This window comes from Lutra lutra, chromosome 4, assembly GCF_902655055.1.
Source record: "Lutra lutra chromosome 4, mLutLut1.2, whole genome shotgun sequence".
Lineage (NCBI taxonomy): Eukaryota > Metazoa > Chordata > Mammalia > Carnivora > Mustelidae > Lutra > Lutra lutra.
This window is the reverse complement of record NC_062281.1, coordinates 9,203,160-9,227,932: the sequence shown is the minus strand read 5'-3', so window position 1 is coordinate 9,227,932 and position 24,773 is coordinate 9,203,160. Positions and strand designations below refer to the sequence as shown.

General features: G+C 50.3%; 1 protein-coding gene across 1 annotated transcript in view; it reads left to right on the top strand.

Annotated features, from left to right (window-relative positions):
* TG (thyroglobulin) overlaps positions 1 to 24,773 on the top strand; it is a 237,827-nt gene that overhangs the window by 21,261 nt on the left and 191,793 nt on the right. The window contains exons 11-20 of the mRNA XM_047727291.1: positions 2,825 to 3,064; positions 5,177 to 5,314; positions 5,682 to 5,759; positions 6,344 to 6,456; positions 8,798 to 8,900; positions 9,895 to 10,095; positions 11,692 to 11,904; positions 13,471 to 13,625; positions 16,047 to 16,203; positions 17,670 to 17,894. Of these exons, the coding sequence (XP_047583247.1) occupies positions 2,825 to 3,064; positions 5,177 to 5,314; positions 5,682 to 5,759; positions 6,344 to 6,456; positions 8,798 to 8,900; positions 9,895 to 10,095; positions 11,692 to 11,904; positions 13,471 to 13,625; positions 16,047 to 16,203; positions 17,670 to 17,894 (1,623 nt within the window). The remainder of the gene's footprint in view (positions 1 to 2,824; positions 3,065 to 5,176; positions 5,315 to 5,681; positions 5,760 to 6,343; positions 6,457 to 8,797; positions 8,901 to 9,894; positions 10,096 to 11,691; positions 11,905 to 13,470; positions 13,626 to 16,046; positions 16,204 to 17,669; positions 17,895 to 24,773) is intronic.

Here is a 24,773-nt window from a genome sequence, read left to right as displayed (position 1 = left end):
CAGATGATTTTGACATTAGCCAAAATTTAGGCTTTAGCAGCAAGTGGGTTTTTAGAATGCTGGGTCGTAGGAGCGTGCAGTAAGAACAGTAGTACCCCAGGCGAAGTCCTGAGTCCTAGCAGCAGGCAGACCCTCCAAGGGAATGGATCGGTATTGGCATGCCTGTTGTATAAAAAGTCTCCTTCATTTTTTTTGAGATTCTCTATACCAACAATCAGGTCTCCCACACGAGTACATTCCTATGATTTCAGATGCTTTAACACCGAATTTAGTTCTCTTCACATCCGAATTTTGAGGCCCGAGTTGCTGAGACCAAAAGCACATTGTCACTTGAGTAGCTAGGTTTGCTCACCTTGGCCTGAGTGCCGGACAAAGCATTTGAACTGGGCTGCGAATCTGCAGGCCTTTCCCGTGAGTACCAAGACCGCCCCCAGGGTACAGGTTGATCCGCTGGGAAGCAAGTATTAGAGCTCCCATCTGCAGATAGTGTCTATCTTTTCCTTCTAAAGTTCTGCTTCTGGTTTTGCAGTGTCATATTTTTAACAGCTGGAACCGCGGAGCGAACTTTCTCTAATATAATATAGTCGTATGTGTCTTTGCTTTACAAGTAAAGAAATACACATGTTCTGGGGGCACTCATTCAAACTCTTTTGTTGATGGGGCATATGATCCAAAGAGTTTGATGACCAGGGGTTTGGAGACTTGACCCTCCAGGTGTGGTTCATCAGCAGCATTAGCATCACTTAGGGAAGCTGGTAGAAATTTGGGATACTGGACCCCACCTGCTGAATGGATCCCTGCCTCTCTCCAGGCTCCCCAGGAGGCTCAGATGTTCCCAAAATCTTGAGAAGGGCTGGCCTAGAGGACACAGTACAGGTTCTGCTGGGGTCTTCAGCCCTGTTTCTACCACTGACTACTCTGTGGCCAGAGTCACAACCTTGGTTTAATCAGTAAGGTCTGCGTAAGAATAGATAAGTCCCTTAAAGGTCGTTGTGAGCTTTGTAAGAGGTAATCGATGTGAAGTGCCGGGTGTGGTGCACGGAGAGTCCTTCTAAATGGTTGTATTCATGCAACTGACATTAAGTAATAAAGTGACCAGTGACCTTCCTACCTGTAAGCAGGGCAGATGGTCCTGTCTCCAGGGGCATGAGGTCAACTCCTGTCCATATCATAATCTCCAGCCTGCTTGAAACTTTGCTTTCTTTAGGTAATATGCAATTATGGACAACCACTGTATACACTGTGATGTATGATGGGAAGACAATCCTAAGAAGGGTGTGGTGTCTGCTCCCAGGGGCTTAGTGAGGGAAACTGAGGTGTCATCATCTAATAATAAACAGAAGTGCTGGAAGTATGAACACAGGAAGTATGTTCATACTACCACCAGAGACTGGGGCTATTCATGGATTGGGGGGTTGGGTAAAGGTTTGCATGGCATTAGCTTCTGAATTGTGAAGGATGTTTGCCCACCCAAAAATGGGTGGCAGGCCCTTCCTAATAGAAGAAATGGTATATGACAGGTCAGGGCAGCCAAAAAAGGGTCTGCTTTGTTGGGAATGGGGTGGGGAAAAGCTCAGTGACATAGGAAGGGAAGGGACTTGGGAGGGAATGACGGAAGAAGAAGGTAATTATAAACTTGAGCCAGACTTTAAAAGGTCTTATGTGTCAAAACAAATCTCATATGTCCAGTTACAGAATTTTCATTCCTTTCTGGAAGAAATGGATAGCAAGCTAAGATTTCTAAATGGGAGTTTTCACTTCAGGGATTCCTGATCCCTGGGATTGATAGGATAGATTATTTGATCAAGAACATCTATGGAAAGCAATAATGTTGTCAAATTCCAGAAGTCAAGGGTTTCTGCTGATTCCATGATGTCAAAAGGACCCACTGAACACATTCACTGATGAATTTACGAAGTGGTTGTTTGTGAATAAATAGGGCCAGTGTGACTTTTGTTAATAGTGACAACTTAGAGACAACATGTGCCAGACACTGTGCCAAACTCTTCACCTGCAACACATCATAGAATAATTATAAAAATCTTATGAAGAACATGTCCCCAATCATCCCCGTTTCACAGATCACCAGACTGAAGCTCAGAAGAGTTAAACACATTATCCAAAATTGTACAGCTAATAAGTGATGCAGCTGACATTTAATCCATTCTCTGAGAACCATGCTCTTTTCTCTTTGCAAGAATAATTATCTACTAACCTACAATGTTTCCCTTCAACTCTTGATATCCATCCATCCATCCATCCACCCATCCATCCATCCATTTATCTACTACCACACCCATGCATGCATCCATCCATCCATTTATCTACCCATCCATCCATCCATCCATCCATCCATCCATCCATCTGTAGCTTTCCATCCTTCCACTGGAGGCAGCTGGTCAAGATCTCTGGGTCTGGAGTCATACTGACTAGACTAGAATTCTGAATCAACTACTTGTTAGCTAGGATGGAGGCTACATGACTTTAAGTTATGTGACTTGTCCATGCCTCAGTTTCTCATCTATAACACATGGCTAAAAATATTATCTTATTGGGCTGTTGTATAGATTAAATCAGATTGTCCATGTAAATGCACTTAGAATAATGTCTGAGAATAGACATTAGTTTTACTCATCTTCTTACACAGCAGGTCCTCCGTAAATGATGAGTGAATGCAATTGTAGAAATGAAACAGAAGGAACATTCCAGGCTGTAAAAAGAGCTGGGTGAAAGAAACAGCCGTGGCAGACATGTGTGGATATGTATATGCACACGCATCTCAGAGGGGTCCAAGTGTCTAGCCATGATCTCTTTATTCCCCCAGGTCCTGGCTCTTGCGAGATGGTGAAGCTTCGTGTCCTGAAGTTTATTAAGGAAACAGAAGAGATCGTCTTGGCTTCCAACAGTTCTTGGTTCCCTCTGGGAGAGAGTTTCCTAGCGGCCAAAGGCATCCAGCTGACCAACGAGGAGCTCTCCCTTCCTCAACTCTCTCCACCCCGGGAGACGTTCTCAGAGAAGTTTCTGAGCGGGGGCGATTATGCCATTCGTCTGGCAGCTCAGTCTAGTGAGTTCCGTGTACTTCTGGCTTCTTGTTCCAGCTCGTTGGGGAGGCAAGGGCTTGAGTTAGCTGCCCTTCAGTCCTCCTCAGGACTTTGTGGCCCGGGTTTTCCCAGGCTGATGGGTCCCTGAAAAGACAAAGTGGTTCTGTGTGCCAATCAAAGCTGGAATGATGCACACCTCTCCAATATATTCCCGAATCCACCAGCACAGCCACTTGGGGGCAGGTCTCCACATTTCATACCGCGGATGGTGCCCGAAGCCCACCACGCAACCACATTCTTGCTAGAATGTGAGGGGACCCGGGCCAAAATGCTCATGGTCTGTTCTGAAGCTTCCCTCTACTTCTCTGGGGAAAAAGGAGTTCCATGCGATCAGTGCCGTGCTCACCATCTGTGATTTCTTTCACATGCAGAAAGTGGGGTTCAGGCACATGCCCACATTAACCCAGTGAATAGCTAGCAGAGCCTGGATGGTTTGGGCCCCCGACGAGCCTCTGTCCCCTGCCCCACTGATCCCTGGTGCCCAGAGCCTGGGGCTGTCTCATTCCAGAGCCCCTGGTCTTCCTCCACCACCCGAAAGCCTCTGGGGCAGGAGGGTCTGACTGCTCTCTCGGCCCTCTCACTGACCCCACACCAACTGGGCAGGGCAAACAATTAATTGCTCTACTGCAAGCATCCCGAGCTCCCTGCTCCTTGACAGATGATCTCAGTGGCTTCCCTCTCCGGGCTTCTCTGGGCTGGGGTCACACAAAGCAAAGCGGCGTTCCCCCTGACAACACCCGTGACAAGACGAGAGCCCCCTCCCCAACGTCCCACCCCTGCAGGCCAGGGCCTCCCTGCTTTCCCCCTTAGGGATATCTGCTGCTGCCACCTGGGGATGGGGGCTCAGGTGTCCAAACCCCAGTGAGAATCTTCCAAGCACCATCTTTGTTTCCTGCCTCGCTGCCATGCCCGTGGTCTCTTTCGGAACACGAGGCACCACGTACTGTTCATCTTTCTGTCATGGGGCCTGGCACAGTGCCTGACAGATAGAGGAAGCCCAGTCAGTGTTGCTAAACCATCCTTCTTGCTTCTTTTGTCCTCACTTTATTTCTCCTCCCTCCCTTCCCCCTCCCCCAGCTCAGACACTTCTTTTCTCTGTTCCTCAGGGAAATAGGGACTTCTGCTTTCGGCAAGAAACCAGTTATTTTCCATTTCGTCCCTGGACAAAGTTTGATGTCATCAGAGGGATACGTGGGACTGATGTTCCCATGGTTGTGAACACTGGTTAGGGAGGGACTTGAGAGGAAGGGGAGAAGTACTTCCTGGGATTTAGTCATTGAATGGCACAATGGCATTTTCTTCAGAAGTTAAGTTAAGGAAGTTGCCCTCCACCTAGCAGCGCGCTCTGAATTTGCATGTCTGGGGCAGTAGCGAAAAGAGGAAGGGTCCATGGAGAAGGACCAGGGGTGCTCACTTCTCTCGAATCCTTCAAGATGAGAGGAGGTGTTTCTAATGTCGCAGAGGAGAGGAAGCTGTTTGTTTGTAGACCTCCAGGTCCTGCAGGGTCTGGGGGCAGACCTAGGACCACAAGAGATGAGGGTCGCAGAGTGTCTTTAGTCAACAACACGTGGTCGCAGTGTTCTCGGGCTTGGGTGGGGGGAGGGACATGGGAATCCTTTTACCCAGCTGTGCTTGGCACGAGCTTGGTGCTCAAGATCTTTAGACATAAATGTCACACTTACCCTGTTGGGTAATTATTAGAGCCCTTTCATGGGTGGGAAGACTGGTTCAGAGAGCTTAGGGAGCTTGCTCTTGACCACTAAGATCACTCATGAGAACCGAGAGGTGCTGTGCCAGGAATCAGGGAGAAACTCATCAGACCCACTGTCTAGGGTCCTGGTCTCCTCAAGGGGTCCTGACTGTGGGCTGCTGGTGTCTCCCCTCGGGAACCACGAGCCCCTCTCTGAGAGGAGCAAGTTGGGAGATGTGCTCCAGTGGGAGGCCGACCACTGCTCTCTGGGCTGCCCTAGATAAGACCTTGTGGCTTCATGGCTGTTGGCCAGAGCCCACGTGGCCGAGGCCCTTCCAGGTTGGAGGCTCATGCTGCTGCTCCCCTCCCTCTCTCCCTACCACAGCCCTTGACTTCTATCAGAGACGCGGCTTTCTCCCGGGGGAGTCCACACGTGCAGCTGCCCTTCTGTGGCCTGGCCCCTACGTGCCCCAGTGCAATGTGTGGGGAGGCTGGGAACCCATGCAGTGCCATGCCGGGACTGGTGAGTGGGGATGCGCACCCTGGGGCAGGGGTTGTTGGTGGTAGAGTGACACCCCACTTTGTCATTGAGAGCAAAGGGCTTTGTGCTGGGATCAGTGAGCTGAGGTCCCTCTTTGGCAGTGGGTGTCAAATCCCTTAGCGTCTCTGACTTTGGTTTTCCCATCTGTTCGATGGGAGTTGGGACTACCAGTCGGAAGGTCCAGTGAGTCCTTGCGGGAGGGATTGGGGTGTGTGATCATCGACGAGGGGCAGGGGGCTTAGATGTGGGACTTGCTGCTACTGCTGTGAATGCACAGAAGGAAAGTTGTTTGGGGGCACATACCCCTCTGATGCACTTTCTAAACTTCTGAGTCCTGACTCTTTCCTAGGGTACTGCTGGTGTGTGGACGGGAAGGGAGAGTACATCCCTGCCTCGCTGACTGCCCGCTCCCCACAGGTCCCCCAGTGTAAGTGAAGCTCGAGGAGCTCTCTCCCGATCCTGGTGGTGGGAACTCTAGCCCAGTGGTGACTGCTGTTGTCACCTAGCCTAGGGATGCTCCTGGATCAGCCCCTGAGTGCCCTCAGACCAGCCCCCAAGGGCAGCCGGGCCACATTTTCCCACATCCCCAGTCCTGGAAGATTCTCATGATCTTGGCCCTGCCTGATCTGGGCACCTAGCTTCCTAGGAGGAGAGAGTCACCGACCACGGAGAAAGAGCCTAGAGTCCCCTTCCTCCCACCTGCTCCCAGGACACGTTCATCTGCTTCTGCCATCTCACAGTCTGACAACCATCCTACAGCTGCCCGAGAGTCCAGCCTCTCTGCTGGGGCTCAGACCCATGTCATCAAGGCCCACATCACATTCAAGGATGATACGCCCCTCTTCCCCCACGGGTCTCTGTCCTTCAACCATGACCTGCTTCTCCTCTGAGGTTCCAAATATCTATGCAGGGTCTCTCTATCTACCCCAATGGAGGGCCTGCCTGGGCTACCTGCTCTCCCCCTGCACCCACAGCCAGTCAGTTAGGAGTTTCACTGTCTCTCTCCCTCAGGCCCCACGGCCTGTGAGACATCTCGAGCTACTGGGCTGCTTTCCAGCTGGAAACAGGCTGCATCCCAGGGAAACCCATCTCCAGAAGACCTGTTCATCCCAACCTGCCTAGAGGTAAGGCTCTGAAGGCCTAGGAGGGTTTCAGATGGGAGCCAGAGCTTTCTCCCACACATTGAGGATGGTTTTTCTAGTTTTCAATCAACTTGTTTTAGTTAAAAACTCATAGGCAGTCACATGACATCAAAAACTAATGATGTACTGTATGGTGATGAACATAACATAGTGAAAATAACAGAGAATATCTATTCTTTAAAACAAGGTAAAAACAAAGACAAAAACAAACACACAAGAAAAACAAAACCAAAAAATCTCACAGGTAGTTCTAGGCCTGGGCTTTCGTCTTCACCCTGGCAGACCCTGGCTGGGTGACTTTGGGCAATTTGCTTACCTTCTCTGTGCCCCAGTTTGCTTTATATGACCCCTAGATTGGGCCATGTTTTTATCCTACCTAGTGCGAGGACTGTTTTGAGGCCCCAGGGAAATACCTTCCATGAAAACTGCAAAATAATCTACACTTATATACTTGCTCCTGCGCCTTTCCCAAAGTCATCTTGGCCACATTGCTATGCCCGTATCATATCTGTTTCTTATTATAAAGGGAAGACATTATAATAGTACCTTTCTCAGATTGTTGGATGATTGCAGGAACTGATAAAACCGCAAAAAAAGGATTCTCACAAGAGTCTTAACCACTTACTTGCTGAGTGTTGGCAGTCTCTGCTTAGCCCCTGGTGGTTTCTGGAAGCCAGAGGAAGTCAGCCATGTAGAAGTTAGACTACAAATCCCTGAACAAAACTTCCTTATTATTTTTTAAGGATTTTATTTTTTAAGGTTTTATTTATTCATTTGAAAGAGAGAGATGAGAGAGAGAGAGAGAGCATGAGAGGGGAGATGGGCCGAGGGAGAAACAGACTCCCTGCTGAGTCCTCCCTGGGACTCCAGGATCAAGATCTGAGCCAAAGGTGGTCACTTAACCAACTGAGTCATCCAGGCACCCCAAAGTTTCCTTCTTCTTTGTTATTATTGTTGCTTTTTGGGCTGTGGACGTGGATCCCAGTTACTACTGAGTTTACAGAGAAATTAGCCTCTTTAGCTTTTTATCTGGGCTGACAGCCCCCTCCGGCTGGGATAGAAGTCTCTTCTACCATCCTGGGTTCAAGTGTCAGCCTGTGGAGAAGGAGAGGTAGAAGCCACAGCTTCTGTCTGAGGGAAGAGCGATTCTGAGCCGGCCCTGAAGGAGTGGTTTCTCAGCCTGCCTCCTGTGGAGGCCCCAGGACTCACACCTTCCACTGCCCCAACTGGATGGCTGGGCCTTTGACCTAGCTCCCTCGGAGAAGTTCAATTAGTGACCAGAATGTTCTCAATTTTAAGCCTTTCTCCTGTAAAATGTTTTCAAAGTTTTCCTTGCATTTGAATCTTACCTGTATAGCTTCCAAACTATGTAACCAGGGGCACACACCTGACCTCTCTGGACCTGTCTGTGTTGAAAGGGGGCAGGAGGGTCCCTGCCTCCTAGGGACTGCGTGACACTCTGGGCGTGGGGGGTGGTGAGGATTGGCACGGAGTGGTCCTCATGGTTATGCTCCCTCTTACTGTCAGGTGCTCTTACTGCCATTTCTTGCCTGTGAACCAAGCACAGCAGAGTATGAAATAAGGAGTGGTGAGCAGAAGCCCAGAAAGCCCTCGGTGACAGCCAGGAGGCTGTGGGCGGCTGGTTTTCTGCAGTGCAACCTGCTGGTTCTCGAGCTTTTCTGTACCAGATGCAGGAGACAGGACAACTTCTATCATCAAGGCTCCTAGAAGGAGTGCGTGCAAGCATCAGTCTAGTCCTACCTCCTTTTCCTTTGAGTGGGGAAACTGAGGCCCAGCAGATTGAAGGGCCTTGCTCAGTGTTCCCCAGCTGGTCCCAGGACGGTCTGGGAGAGAAGGGCCCAGCCAGATACAGTCTGGGTAGCTGCCTTCTACTGATTTCTTCATTCTCTCTTTCAGACGTTGCAGACCCCCTTTCTCCTAGGGGTGCTTGTGGAAAATCACTTCTGGCACTGGGTTGGGGAGCTTGAAGCAGGATAGTGGCTGGGCTTTGGGGCCAGATGGGTTTAGACCCAGCCCAGCTCTGCCATTCTCTGCCTATGGGATGTTGCTCTGACCCTTCACATCTCTGAGGCTCAGTTTTTCCCACCCTAAGAGAAGAGAACAGTGGGCCTGGCCTCATGGGATTGTTGTAACCATCAATTCCAAGAATGTACATCAAGGGTCTGTAGCAGATGGCGTCTTCCTCTCTTTTTGGAGAAACCATCACCATAGTTTTGAAAGGAACATTCTGGATGTCTGCCTGCTGACCTGTGGGCTGCAGTAGCATCTTCCCTGGGGTGACGTGCCCTTGGCTTTGTCTCAGACAGGAGAGTTTGCCAGGCTGCAGGAGTTGGAGGCCGGCCGCTGGTGTGTGGACCCAGCCTCAGGGGTGGGCACGCCTCCCAGCATGAACAACAGCATCCCATGTGAGTGGTTGCCTCTCCCCTTGCCCCTGCCTGCCATGAACACTGGCTCCCTGTTCCATGGCTCTGGAAGCTTCTCCCCTCGATAAGCCTCAGGTTCCTCTTCTGTGAAAGAGGCACAGTGGCTTCTTTGGGAGGGAGGAACCAAGAAGCGCAGACCAGCATGGTCCCAGATGCAGTGGCTCTGGGGCTTTCTGGGGGTGCTGGCTATGTGTTGCAGATGCCACACCGGCCCCTGCCTGGTCCCTCAGCTGCCAGCTTGGCCCTACAGTCTGCTTTCCACGGTGAAGTCAAGATGATGTCCCCAAACTGCAAAGGGGCTGATGTCCCTTCTCTGCCTCCCCGGGGTCCTCAGGGCCCAAGCGCTGCACCGTGACTCATCGGCCCCGGGGTGGGGGGCGGTGTGTGGATCTTACACCTCCCTCTGCTTCTCTCCTTTGTTGCATTTTCTGCTCTCAGGACTGGGTGTTATAAACGTAGTCAGACTTTTCAAGAAGGAGGATGCTCTCTTCCCCCGGGTCTTCACGTGCTCTGGTTCAGCCACCTGCCCTTGTGCCCTCCCCGGCTAATTCCTACTCAGACCATGCATCAGTCCTTCCAGACTGGCCTCCCTTCCAGGGCGGAGGGCAGTGATTTCAGTGGGCTCCCAGACGATGCTGCACATTGTCCCCCTCCCCTTTTCACTCTGCACTGTAATTACCTCCCCCACTTGTTCAGTCTCCTTAAAGATGCCACGTTCTGTGACAGCAGTATGTGTGCATGTGTGTGCATGCACGTGTGTGTGTGTGTGTGTGTGTGTGTGTGTAGGGGGAGTACCGACCTGACCAAGGCCCAGTCTTTGCCCTATCCCAGTCTAGCCCCACAGCGAGAAGACAGCCCCAGACCCTGGAGGGCCCAGCAGGTGGCTGGCAGCAGGTGGCGGTGGGTGGCAGTTGGGAGCAGTAAGTGGTGGCTGCTATGTGGGCCAGGGGCCCATTGGGCTTGTCTTTGTGTCCAGGCCTGAGCCTCTGTGAAGTACTCCCGAGTGGGGTCCCATCCAGGAGAGCCAGCTCAGGCTCTGCCCCAGCCTGCAGGGCAGAGGATGGAGGATTTTCCCCCGTGCAGTGTGACCCAGCCCGAGGCATCTGCTGGTGTGTCCTGGACAGCGGAGAGGAGGTGCCTGGGACCCGTGTGGCTGGGAGCCAGCCGGCCTGTGAGAGTAAGCTGTGACCCTGGGAGGTGCTCCCTGGGCTGCTGGGGGTGGGGTGCTGGGGTGGGGGGAGCTGCTGCTCATCTCTTCCTTCACACAAGCTGGGGAGGACTCCCAGGCGCCAAAGGAGTGGGGGCGGGAGGGGCGATGGCGGGCTGGGAGGTGCGGGGGCAGTGGATTCTCATGATGCCAAAACTTGTGTCTACTTCCTAAGAGTGCTCAGCCCTGCAGCTGAAGTCCAGGAAGGTCTGGGCAGGGATCCCCAGAGCTGGTATCTCAGAACTGGGGTGCTAGTCTGCTGCAGGCCCAGGGTCTTGGTCTCCCCATCCTCAAGTGGGGAAGGGGGCCTGATGGCAGGATCTCAGTGAGGATGGGGCCAACCCAGCCGGGAGGCTTCAAAAATGTGTGGAGGTGTTGATTTATTTCTAGTTTTAGTTCAAAAAATTGTTTTGGTACCAAACACTAAAATGTCTATCAGATAAATATATAATAAAATATGGAAACACATGATTACAGATTAAAATATATTTACTTGGTTTTCAGTGACTTACCTTTTATTTTTTCCTGTATACTCAAGTCATAGGATATTATAGTCATTTGAAAATGTATATGAGCACGTAGGTTAGACTCCGTGTGAATTCCGTCTCAGGACGGTAAAGGAAGACGCTGCAAACTGTTTATTGCAAATGGGGGCATGGAGTCTGGTGGGATTGAGGAATACAGCGCTATGATTCCTATTTCATTGCAGTTGCCTTTCTTTAGCTGTCCTTATTGGCTTATTGCTTTATTTTTAAAATTTTGTAGTCTGTCTACAACGTCCTGAATGGTGGAGACGTTCTGTTAGGCCTAGAGGGTTGTATGTTTAAAAGGAATTGCTGTGGATTCACACGTGTGTGTTATATTTGGACGGAGACTGGGGGAGGCTGCCGAAGCGGGGTGGGGGGAAGAGCTGCCCCTCTCTCTGCAGGACTCCTTCCCTTTTGTCTCTTCCCCCTCCTGTGGTGTGTCCATGCCTTTCCCCACACGCCTGTCCTCCTGAGCTCTGGCGTGCTCTTCTGTCCAGGGCTGGACAAGGCAGGACCCTGTCACGCTCATCTCTGGGGCCGGGAGCAGCTGTCACCAAGCAGGAAACATAGGAGGTGCCCGATGGGTATTTATGGGCGGAACTCCCTGTAGTGTGCTTCCCACAGAGGTGTGGTGTCAGCCTTGGTCAGGGTGGAAACAGTCAGCATCCAGCTTCCTTGTCATCTAAGAGTGGCTCTCACTGTCTGGGTCTGAGGACATAGATGGATGTGTCTCCTCCGGGAACAGGGCCGGCAGCACAGGTCCTGTAAGGTTTGGGAAGATCCCATGTTACGTGGCAGTAACATGCCTTCGATGTGGAGACAACCAGGTGGCAAATGGACTTAGAGTTGGGAAGGAGCTCGGAGGATCCAAGCTGGAGAGGAAGACCTGGGTGTGGTTCCCGCTCAGGAGTCTGTTCAAGCAGAGAGGATGCGCTCGCCCAAGAAGAGGGCTGAGAGGGAGGGGAGCGGGCCAGGGAATGGGAGAAGTTAGAGCCCCCTTGTGTGGCTAGCACCCACGGTGGCCCCCCTTCCCTTCCAGGCCCCCAGTGTCCGCTGCCGTTCAGCACGCCGGATGTGGCCGATGGAGTGGTCCTGTGTGAGCGAGCCTCGGGTGCAGGAGGAGCCCCCGTCCAGCGGTGCCGGCTGCTGTGCCGCCCGGGCTATCGGAGTGCCTTTCTGCCGGGGCCACTGGTCTGTAGCCTTGAGGAGCAGCGCTGGGTGTCCCAGCCGCCCCAGCCCCACACCTGCCAGCGTGAGTGTCCACCCAGCACCCAGCTTTCTCTTGGGGCTCAGGGCGGAGCACATGCATTTTCCCCCACCCGCGTGCAGCATTTCCATGGTAAGCCAGGTGGCATCAGGAGGAGGAGAGAGGGCCCCACGAAGCATGTTCTAGAAGGAGCAGATGTGCCTCACAGACTCCTAGGGTTAAGCTTTATTTGGGACTTCTCTGGGACGATCTGCTCCTTGGGAAAACTGCCAGCATCTTGGGCTCTCCTGGGACGTCGTGGATACAAGACTATAAGTAGGAAGTAGGTGTTCCAGTGGCCATATTGGTTACTGTGGTGTCGACAAGCTCAGAGCTGTTTGTCTGGGCTCTGAGAGCAATGCTGCCTCACGAGCCTCTCTCTCTCCTAGGTCCGTCTGGGGCTCCGTGGCTAATGCCTGGCAGAGCTCTGGGGCCTGGACCCTCTAGATGGGCATCAGTTCTGATGGCTGTGTGGCTGGGCCTTTGGAATATCAGCAGAGGTCCTCTCTCCTGCTCTCCCAGCGAGCCTGTTGGTGCGCCCACATGGCTGTGAGGCCTTAGTGGGCTCTGACTGCATCTGCCTTGGCTGAGGCTGGCCATGATTACTCACAGGCTAGCAGGGCTGGGAAGGGTGCTGGGACCTGCACGGGGTCCCCCCAGGGCACTGGGAGGAGTGTCTGAGACAGATGCCCAGATCCTGGGGCTGTCACAAGCCTCTGGGTGGTTGTCAGAAGACAGTATTTGTGGCAAAGCTGCTTGGGATCGAAAAAAAAAAAAAAGAAACAAAACAAAACAAAACAAATATGCTATCCAGAAGAGCATCTGGGTGGCTCAGTTAGTTAAGCGTCTGACTCTTGATTTTGGCTCAGGTCCTGAGCTCAGTGTAGTGGGACCAAGCCCCACATTGGACTTTGCACTGAGCATAGTGTCTACTTAAGATTCTCCCTCTCCCTTTGCCCCTCTCCCTGCTAAAAAAAAAAAATAAATAAATAAAGTCCAGAAAAAGGTCAATATGATTTGGACAAATAAATGGTCTGTCTCCCTGATGGTGACAAAGTGGCCTAAGCTGAAATTAAGACCAGGCTAGTCAAGACTAGATCTACAGTAAGGCACTTGGGAGAAGAGGGGAGTGGGTCTCGAACCCTTAAGGTTGTATGCAGAGCCATTGTGTATGACTGTATAGGTTGTGCACTGAACAATCTTAATGTATGCCTTTCATATAGTCTATGGTGTCCCATCTTAACCGGCAAAACCCTATGTAGCAGCCCTGTTTTGAATGCAAGATAACATGGAAGATTTTCTAAGAAGAAATGTCCCGCCTGGACCCCCCAAATGTAGAGCAGTGTGCTTTGGAAGCCGAGGCAGGACTGAGCATGCCATGAGGATGCTAAGTAATTTCAGAGCCATCATGCTAGGAAGTGCTTCGACTCTGAGGACGATAGTGCAAGGTGGTAGTGCTTGTGTGTTCTAAGCAAAATGAAGAAGGGTGATTTCACAGAAAAAAACAAAGAAAAGAAAGGCGTCCCACAGGTGTGTTGCCTATGTCTGCTGACCTCCGGGGCTTGTGTGCAGGGCCCCAGCTGTGGCAGACCCTCCAGACCCAAGGGCAGTTCCAGCTCCGGCTCCCTCCCGGCAAGATGTGCAGTGCTGACTACGCAGGCTTGCTGCTGGCTTTCCAGGTCTTCATCTTAGATGAGCTGGTGGCCCGTGGCTTCTGTCAGATCCAGGTATGTCCCTGACCTTCTGCACGAGTGGGGGCTTGGACTGGGCTCTGGGTCACTGTGGCAGAGGACGTCAGGGCTCAAATGAACCTAGGGTTCGCCTCTCACTCATTTTACCAATAGGCAAAGTGAGGTTCAGGACAAGAACGTCCCTTGGCCAAGGCTAATCACAGAGTGGTGGGATGGAATCCATACTCATCACTGGCCATTCTTTCTGTGTAAAGATGTCAAACCAGATGTGTGCTGAGCGCTCACGATGCACCAAGCACGGCTCGCTGTTGGCTGGATTAGCAATGCTCATGGGCACCCTATTATTACTCCCGCTTTGTAGATGAAGCCTGGAGGGCTGGCATAATTGTCCAGAGCCACACAGCTGGGGATGAGGAGCCAGGCAGATGACATGGGGACAGAGCTATGAACGCCTGTGGAGGACTGCCACCACCCATGGAGGAAGGGCTGTAGGAGAACGGAAATGCCAGGATTCACTCCCTGAACCACTGTGCCAGACGTGTCTTTAACAAACCTGCTAGAAGGCATAATGGACCCTCCCTGGAAGGACACTATCGCATGCTAGCAGACAGACCTAGTCCTGTGAATAATAAATGTCAGAGTTTTTAGCTATGTAATAAGCAAAGGCTTCTGTGATTTGAAGTCACAGGTATTTACAGAAGGAGTCTTTAAAAATTGCTCAATTTGGGGCATCTGGGTGGCTCAGTCAACTAAGTGTCTGACTCTTTTTTTTTTTTTTTATAAAGATTTTATTTATTTATTTGACAGAGAGAAATCACAAGTAAGCAGAGAGGCAGGCAGAGAGAGAGGAGGAAGCAGGCTCCCCGCTGAGCAGAAAGCCCGATGTGGGGCTCGAACCCAGGACCTGGGATCATGACCTGAGCCGAAGGCAGCGGCTTAACCCACTGAGCCACCCAGGCACCCCCTAAGTGTCTGACTCTTGATTTCCACTCAGGGCTTGATCTCAGGGTCTTGGGATCGAGTCTTGAGTCGGACTCTGCACTCGGCTGGGAGTCTGCTTCAGGATTCTCCCCCTCTCCCTCGGCCCCTCCCCCTGCTCATATGCACACTCTCTCTCCCAGATAAATAAATCTTAAAAAACAAAAGTCGCTCAATTAAGTAAGTTCTTGTTTTGTTCAAACCTTGTTAACTCATAGAGCAACTCAGTTTTAACCCCTTATGCTAAAAATTTTTGGAGAATATACATTTTCACAAAACCAAATACAGAAAGTCATACTTCTAAGACAAAGACAAACATAGATTGCCCCCTTTTATCCAAGGAAATGTACTTGACAACACGAGCAGTGACATGTATTAATTATTGAGCCCGGGCTCTGTTCCTGGGACTGGGCTAGAAGCTCTCATTCCTTATCTCTACTTATCACAACACCTTGCCCAGTGAGCATCAGTAACCCCTAAGTTATAAGTGTGTTAACTAAAGCCCACTGAAAGTAAGTGAGTTGCCCAGGATTTCACAGAGCTAAGTCCAGGTCCTTCTAGACTCTTTCATTACCCCAGGTTTGTTCCTTCCTTCCTTCCTTCTTTCTCCCATTTAACAAATGTTTGTGTGCCTGTCACAGGCTAGGGATGGTTTCAGGCACTGAGGACTAACAAAGGCAAAACAAAGCCAGGCACTAGTTAAAGCGGTCAGGACAGACTTTAATCAGTAATATACTAATGCTGTAGGGAAAAGGAATCCAGCTCGATTGGGACTCAACTTTGATTTGTGCCTGGACCCTCATGATCTTCAGAGGGAAGATGGGGTTACTGGTGCCTTGCCGCCTGGGGTTGGTTTGAAGGGAGAGTGGAAGGAAGTAACGTAAGGCACATTCTGACACCTGGTGTGGGCTCAGCAAGGTTGGCTTCTGACTCTGTTCTTTTTTTTTTTTTTTTTAAATTTTTGTTGTTGTTGTTGTTGGGGAGGTGCCTGGGTTGCTCAGTCTGTTAAGTGACTGCCTTCAGCTCAGGTTGTGATCCTGGGATTGAGTCCTGCGTCGGGCTCCCTATTCAGCAGGGAGTCTGTTTCTCCCTCTCCCTGTCTCTCTACCCCTCCTCCCCAACTTGTGTTTGGTCTTTCTCTCTCTCTCTCAAATAAATAGATTAGATCTTAAAATATATATATACAAATATATATATATATACACACACACATATATATATATATATATATATATATATATATATATAATACATATATGTATTTTTTGAGAGAGAGAGAGAAAGTGAAGAAGGGCAGAGGGAAAGAGGGAATCTTAAGCAGGCTCCATGCCCAACACAGAACCCAACTTGGGGCTCTATCTCATGACCCCAAGATCATGACCTGAGCTAAAATCAAGAGTCAGTTGCTCAACTAACTGAGCCACCCAGGCGCCCCAGAGACTCTGTGTTCTGGAACTTAAGGCATCTCTCTCCACGTAGGCAAAGACTTTTGGGACCCCTGTTTCCATTCCTGTCTGCGACGGCTCCACGGTGCAGGTGGAGTGTCTGACTGGGGAGCGTTTGGGAGTGAACGTCACGTGGAAGCTGCCGCTGAAGGATGTCCCACCAGCTTCTCTTCCTGATTTGCATGACATTGGTATGTTTGGTGACACTATGGCCTTGACATTATACAGCTTCTCAGAAGCTCTTTTTCTATCTGTCACATGGAGACAGTGGAGCCTATAATGCCTTCCTGGGAGCTGCTAACGAGCAAATTATGGCCTGGCCCTTGGAGGACCCAATTATTAAAAAGTATATAAAAATCAGCATCCTGCTAGTGGCTTACTAGAGTTAAATAATATCTCCTGATTACACCTCCGTGGATAGTTTCTAATTCTTCCCTCGATTTGCTGGGCACAGAGAGGGAGACGGTTGTGAAGAAGGGGAGAGTGGGGGGGTGGCGGATCTGAATTGGTTTATAATTTATGTTCTGCACACTTGCAATTATAACACATCTCAGACCACTTATGCTCTTTAAACCCATTATAACACTGTGTCAAGTGGGGCAGGTGTGTGGATGAACTGAGAGAGTAGAGGATCCGAGAAGGAGGAGCAGAGTGGACCGTACGATGGTGCTGTGAGCCAGTGTAGATATAATCTGTATTGTGACCGGGGGTGGGCAGCCCCCTTTGCTCTCCTACCACCCAGTGGCCAGACACCCAGGGTCAGTCCTGGCTGCAGCTTGACTTCTGTTCAACGATGGGGAGCTTCTGGAAAATGCTGCCAGAGTGTGACCCCGGGGGAGAGACTGAGTGTCTCTCATTGTGCAGTCCTCGTGACAATAGTATCCCCCAAACAGTGTTAGGAATCAGGGGTCCTTTTCTGCTGCTGGAAAGAGCTTGGAAGATTCATGTGTGTTTGAAGATGCAAAAGGAGGAGAGGTTTATTTCTGGTGTCCATGCTGACGACTGTGATTTCAGGCCTTGGGCTTGCTTTCAGTAGCCTGCCATAGCATGATGCTCATTGTGTGTGGGACTTCATCCCAGCTCCAGATGTGACACTCGTCTGCTTTTTTCCTAGGAAATACTTATGGATCAACAGCTGGATGCCTTTTCAGTGTTTAACTAACCACTGAGGTGGATGGCTATGTTGCCTCCTGGAGGCTAGGCCTTCTCTTTGAGTGGTCCCATCATACGCATTTGCTCTTAGAATCTTCACCGATTACAAGAGAGGCATTGTCAGCCCCATTTTGCAGACGGGGAGAGAGAGGTTCAGAGATCGTGGTTTGCCAAAGGTTGGAAGAGTTGTGTACCCATATAGAACACCTGACATTACTGACTGAAAATAGGATATCTTGTACCGATGGGTCTCATGTTGGTGCCACAGAAATGACAGGATCCAGAGACCTGGGTTAAAGTCCTAGTTGCATCACTGACTCTTGTGTAACCTTGGGCCAATCTGTCTCCTTCTATAGGCCTCAGTTTCTCCCTCTGTAAAATGAGTAACCAGGCAATGCTTACATCTCATTTCTATGTGGACATTCTGGATGGCTCTGCCCCTTGGTCTCCCCTGGCCCTTGCAGAGAACAGTGGTGACATTCCTGCCTCATCCCGTGTCTTGCAGAGGAGGTCTTAGTCGGCAAGGATCTCATTGGACGCTTCATAGATCTGATCCAGAGCGGAGGGTTCCAGCTTCATCTGGATTCCAAGACCTTCCCGGCAGACACCTCCATCTACTTCCTTCAAGGAGACCACTTTGGCACCTCTCCCAGGACATGGTTTGGCTGCTTGGAAGGATTCCGCCAAGTCTTGGCTACCAGCAATGACACTCAGGACCCGTTGGGGTGTGGTAGGTCCACTCCTTCCCCTGGGACTGATGTTTTCAGACATGTGAGGCTATGGAAAAGGCCACCAGAGCCCTGGAGACAGGTCACTCTGTATGTACAGAGTGGGGAATCACTCATTTAATTGTCCAGGTAAAGCCTTTCAGTTATCCACTCTGCATAGGCATGTGGTCATCACCCCATCAGGTAGTGGCCGAAACTAGAGACATAGGTGACATGACCGAAGTGATCATTCTTCTTACTTCTTGCCAGGCTTGGGCCTTGGGGTCTGGGCCATGTTGTCTTTGTGGATAAGGCTGATGTCCATCCTGTGTGCCTGTTGACATTTCTTAGTCTGGTTATGGCAATGTGGTCCTCATCACCACATCCAAATGGCCATTGATCAAACTAGGATTTCACCCCTCGGGGGAGGCGATTCCTGGCAAAAGTTAACAGGGGTTGTACTTCCTTGCTCTACCCCTATGTAGCTTTGGAAGTGTTTTTGTTTGTTTGTTTGTTTTTCCAAGAACGCAGCTGCAAGTTTATTGAATGGCAGCTGCATGAGTCTCTTTGGCCACCATCACGAGTCAACACAAACTCTGGCCCTAAGATAATCCATACTTATCATCATCCAGCTCTATAGGTTTGAATTCCTGGTCTGGTCTCATGGAGCCAAAAACCATGGTGTCAGCAGGGCTGTGTTCCTACCAGAGGGGATCTGTTTCCTTGACTTTTCTGGGATCTACACATTGCCCGTATGTCTTGGCTCGTGGCTTCCTTCCTTCATCTTTGAAGCCACAGTGCTATAGCTCTCTGGACACTCCCATGGTCACAGCTCCTTCAGACTCTGTCTTTCCCTTCTTATGACTCTGGTAGTCACACATAGCTGGGCAATCCAGGACACTGTCCCTACCTTCAGGTCAACTGGTTGGACCAGTTTCCCTTTGCCATGTAACCTACTGTGTTTGTGGCTCCCGAGGATCAGGATGTGGCCGTCTTTTCTGCCTCCTACTTCCAAGGGCTCACGATGAGAAGCCATCCTCCCCTGTGGCATGAGACAGAGGAGCATTGTTGCTGAGCTTCAGAAAGGAAAGATGTTTTTCAGTTATTTATTTTCCATTATTTATATTGGTTGTAACACAAGAACTACACAGCCTCTCCTCCTGTGAAATGGGCCAAGTTCTAAACTCCACATTGGATTTAAGATTCAGCTGACTTTTACCACTGAAACCCAGAGATGCACCCACTACCCCCACTGCCCACTAATATCTACAGAAAATTTTGCAGTTTACAATGCACTTTCAGAATTATTTAGCACTCATGATGGGCCCTGGTGGCACATCATTCCCCCATTTAACAGATGAAGAGTTTGAAGCTCAGATGAAATGAGCTAGAGCATGTGTTGTGTTCAGATCAGGGCTGACTCAAAGGAGGGACTCAGCTTCATAAAACCAATCATCTGTGGGTGTGTAACCCAAGGTCCTCTGGGACCAGAGCTCATGCTCTTTCTATCCCATAGAGATGCCCAAACAAAGAGGATAAGAAGTAGGTGGAGTGGAAGGTGTCACCTGCCAAGGTGGGTGAAACAGGGTCAGAGTGATGGAGGCATTCAGAACACCCGCCATTGTGTTCTTACATTTACCAGGAAGAGCCCTGGACTCCACTGGTGTGTGTGTGTGTGTGTGTGTGTGTGTGTGTGTGTGTGTGTGTGCATGTGTGTGTATGTTGGGGAAGAGTGTTGCAGGGGTGTATTTGGAGGAGCAGCAGCAAGAATCTGCTTTTGTAGTCACCCCAGGTAGTGTTGGGAAGGGAGTCCAGGAACCCCACTTTGGTGCACTCCCTGGAACATGGTGCCCAGAGGAGGAGGATCAGAAGATGGAGACAGATACTAGGCAGGGGCCAAGTGAGAGACCCTTTACTGGCTCTGCCTTTGCATTCCCCCCACCCCATGACCCTGCTCCTGCATATAAAATCAAGCTCTGGTTCAGAAATCTGATCCTGAGTTTCCTTCTAGGGAACTCCTTTGGTGATTAGATTATTTCATGTCTAACAAGATGGGTAGCCCAGCTCAGCAGGAAAGAGGGCAGGAGAGGCCGAGCTAGGAGCACAGCAGTCTTGTCTGAAGGACCAGTGGGGGCACTGGTGGGTAGAACTCAGGGTGGCAGAGTTTTAGGGTGAGTGGGAACCACAGGGTGGCCTGGAAATGGGACTAAGTAAAAGGTTTTGCCTGGGCTACACTTGCTGCAGGACAGGACTTGGCACTCTTGTTCTACAAAGGACCAGAATGCAAGTATTCTGGGCTTCCTAGACAATACAGTTTTTGTCTCAGTGACCTAACTCATCCATGGTAGGGAGAAGAGCATGGCTGTGTTCTAATAAAGCTTTACTGGCCAAGCAGAAGGGGAGTTGCATTTGGCCCATGGGCTGGAATTTGCCAGTCCTAGCTCTGGATAAACCTACGTTCTGTTTCACAGCTATGGCTCTTTATTGACTCCAAAGAATCGTTGATCGTGCCATTCAGCCCTACCTCCTTATTCCAAATGGTTAGAAAGACCTGGAATGGAGATCACAAAAGCAGCACTGAAAGCTCTGGGTTTTCTCTGCTGTCAGTGATAATATCTACTTGTTACTGAGTTTCTAATATGTGCTGGGTCTTCCTAGCATTTCTCTGGTCTAGAGGGTCAGGTATTATCAATCCCATAGTATGGATGAGGGAGCCAGTGGTATTAGGAAACTGCTCTTGGAAGCCATGTGGATACAAGTCCTGGGTCCAACACCTTCTCAGAGTGGGTTCTTGGGACATTGCTCATCCTTGCTAGGCATAATCTGAAAAACAGGGAAAATAAGACCTATTTCAGGGGGGTCGTGGTTTGCACAACATCATGTAATCAATACAAGTATATCCCTTCACATGTGGGAATGCTCCACAAATGGCCTCGTTGATTGGCCCTGCTGGGATCCAAACTCAGCTCCACTGATTCCAGATGCTCTGTCCTCTGCATCACGTGTCGATCTTCTCAACAAAGGGGCTCTTAGTGAAATCACACCGTTGGATTCTTGTGTCTATTCTTATTGGCTCTTTGCCCCTTCTGAGGCACATCTGGAACACAGCTGTGTGGCTGCAAGCAGAGCGTTGTCCTGTGGAGACGAAGCAGGGTTTCTGTGTGTCATCTCAGGGGGGCTAAGCTGTATGATTCCCCCTAGAGGGCAATGACTCAGGGGGTTGAGTGGGAATGTCCCCCTCCCGTGACTCATGTAGGCATGGAAGCTTGTGTTCTGTGAACAGAGACCACAGGGAGGAAGGGGCTTGGTTTGCAGCTTCGATGGGGTCAGTTACATTCACCCTCTTGCCTCGAGGCCAACCACTCAGCTTCCCTTTAGAATGACCGGTCGGCCACCTTCATACCAGTTCAGTCCATTAAGGAAAATCTTAGAGAAATTATCTGGATTTTCTATTTTCCATTCTAGACAGCGTAAACTTTCACTCATCCACTACAAGTTCTTATAACAGAGCTAGTTCTCTATTTTTTTTTCCCCTGAAGTAATATGTTACATCTTGTTTCCTTCCTCCTCCTTTCTTTCCTCTTCCTTTCTTCTTCCCGTCTATGCGTGTAGCCATCCATTCAAGTTTTCAAATCGTAATTATGTGTTAAACATCAGTTTGCATACTTAGGCAGGCCAAGGTCATAGCTCTGTGTTTAAAGAACTCACAGTCTGGGTGTGGAAGAGGGAAATGAAAAGCCAGATAAATGTCCATGTCAAAGCCTTTGACATTGCAATCAGGGCATTCAGGGAAGACTTGCTGGGGTGGCAGGGTCGGCTTGACATCTTGAAAGGCACCTTGGAATCGCTGCTCAGGCAAGAACAGATAAGAAGTGGGGTGTGTGCCTGTGTGTGTGTGCATGTATGTGCGTGTGCATGCGTGCCCCCGTGCTCAGGGTGCTACAGTGTCAAAGGGCATTCCAGAAGAGGAGACTGGTGCAGGGCGTTGCAAAACTGTGGCTTTAGGGGGACAGTGCAGATGGCTTATGTGGCTAGAGAGTGGGGTTGTGTGGGGATATGACAGGAGACGTACCCAGAGAGCTAGGAAGGAGCCAGAATGGGAGGGGCCTGGGGCCTGCCAGGGCCAGCCTGCGGGGGCTGTTGGGGGGAGGATTTCAGGTTGGAGAGTGACAGGGCCAGATATGGGGTTGAGCAGAGCAGATTAAGGAGTGAAGGATGCTTACACTTCTTCCCAGATGTCCTTCCTCCGCAAAGACACGTGTGTCATTGTTTGGGGCCCATCGGGATGGGTTGGCAGGAGGGACAGCATGACCTGGAAGTTTTGTGAAGCTCTCAAACTCAAACCAGCCAAATTGTCTCATTTTATGAAGGAGGGAACTGAGACCAAAAGGGTTTCTGATGAGTTCGTGGAGGGGGTTAATTGACGGATAAGCCCAACCTGTTGCTGTGGATGGGGGGGTTCTTCGAGAGCCCACACCTGCCTCTACCTGGTGCTGACTTACATGGGGTTTCCATGGGTGGAAAGGCTTTGGCGGCCCAAGCAGAGAGAAACGGGACACAGGTTCCTGGTGCATAGTCGCGAGGCCTGCAAGTTACTGAGCTTGAGACAAAAATTAGTCCCTGCTCCCCTCTTCGGCCCCTCGTCCTGCATGCTGGGTTCGCAGACAGAACACCTCGGGCTGGTGGAGAAGGCTTTGTTTTCCTTCAGCAACGAATCTGGAGACTTCCTGAAAAAACAGTCACAGTTCTGGGGTTCAAACACTCGAGATGATCAGCGAGCTGACTCATAGGAATAACGAAACCCCACTCTCTAAGGGAGGGTATTAATCGCTCAGGGCGGACCGGAAAACACAGTGCTCAGTTTCCAAGCTGTTTCTCGAGTTTCTGGTTTACTCAGACGTGCCGAGTACGTGTGCACACTACAGGTAGTGCGGGTCAGGTCAACACTGGCTCCACGTCCCACACGTCCGCACTCACTTCTTCGGCAAGGGAAGGTGGTTGAACTGGTGGATGGAGCAGGGAACAGGGCTCACATCCCACCTCTTTCACCTCACCTTCTGGTCTGCCTTGACTTTAAGCTTCAGCTGTCTCTGGTCTAGGAGAAGGTACCTTTCTCATAGGGCCTTGAGATAACACGTTGAAACAGTCTGGCACCATGCTTGGCATAGCCTCTGATTTTACATCCTCACTGCCCTTTGCAGAAAAGCATGCTAGGGAGTCAGCACGAATGTCCCAAGGCTCTGCATTCTCTTCTGTGAAATGAGGTTAAAATCCCAACTCACGGGTGTGTGGTGGTCATGTCCACGAAACATATGGCAGGGTGCCAGGCACAGAGAAAGTGTCCTAAGAGTGGACAAGCTTCCAGCCCCCACCTTCACCAGGGAACAGCTCACTTCTTCTGGAAGTCATTTGGCAATATCTTGGGAACACAACCCAGCACCAACAAAGAAAGCAGAAAGAACCTCTTTCTCCCACTCCTTCTCTGAGTTCTTAAATCAGTGTGGCCTAGTTCATGTTTACTTTCTGGACCCTAACTTAGAACTCTTATAAGATAGGCGTCTCTCCAGTTGGAGTTTCTAGCTTCTCAGCCCATGTCATATCAGAGGAAGCAAATTAGGAAAGACTGGGTGTCAGAGGGACAGAAAGCTCCGAGATTCTGCAGACTAACGGGTAGCACTGGGAGGTGAGGGATGAGGCCAATGAGGCATCTGGGGGCAAGATGCACGGAGGCTTCACTCTCAGGGTCACACTTGATATTTCTGAGTAAGTCAGAAACCCAGCAACCCAACAGTGAGGGCCTCCACAAATCCTGTGTACTGGGTGTCTCACCTCACTGTGGTCGCAGATCTGAGCAATGCCACTGATGACCCACCAACAGGAAAGGGCCACATGAGTCAAAGGTGATGGTGCTGACCTGCTGAGATTGCCCTGTTTGGACAGAAGGGGCACTGAGGCCGGCTCCAAGGAAGGATTCCCTCAAGTATAAAAATAGTGATGGGGGCGCCTGGGTGGCTCAGTGGGTTGAAGCCTCTGCCTTCAGCTCAGGTCATGATCCCAGGGTCCTGGGATTGAGCCCCACATCGGGCTCTCTGCTCTGAGGGGAGCCTGCTTTCTCCTCTCTCTCTGCCTGCCTCTCTGCCTGCTTGTGGTCTCTGTCTGTCAAATAAATAAATAAAATCTTAAAAAAAAAATAGTGATGGGCGGGGGGATGGTTTAAATAGGTGATGGGGATTGAGGAGTGCATGTGTCGTGATGAGCCCTGGATGGTGCATGGATTTGCTGAATTACGATCCTGTACACCTGAGATGAATATAACACTGGATGTTCATTAACTGGAATAAAAATAAAAACTTTAAAAAAATCATGACCATTTGCTGAGCACACATAAGAGTCTGGCATGATGATCTGTGCCTTCTGTACATCATCCTACATTCCCATGGGATGATACTAATTTTCATGGAGGAGAAAATGGAGGCTCTAAGAAGTCCAAGGTCATTTGGGAGTAGCAGGTAGAGGGATATGAGCCAGTCTGGCCAACTCCAAAGCTTTTCCCCCTGGCTGAGCTCCACCATGGCCCTCACTTAGGGCAGTGTTCCCATGGTGACCGAGGGATGGACCCTCCTGTTTCAGGTTGTTCTCCAACCTCATCTCCGGCCACTCTTCCCTTTGTCTACTAAGCTCTAGCTTCATAGCTGGCTTTGTCTGGCTTTTTCCTTTCCATTCCTTAAATAATCCAAACTCATTCCTGCCTCAGGACTTTTGTCCTTGTGGTTCCCTCTGCTTGGGGTTCTCCTCACCTAGCTCTTTGCCTAGGGCATTCCCCATCATTCAGTGTCAAACATCACCTTTCAGAGGGCTTCATTACTAACAAGTGCTGCTCTCCCGCCTCACTTTACCCATAT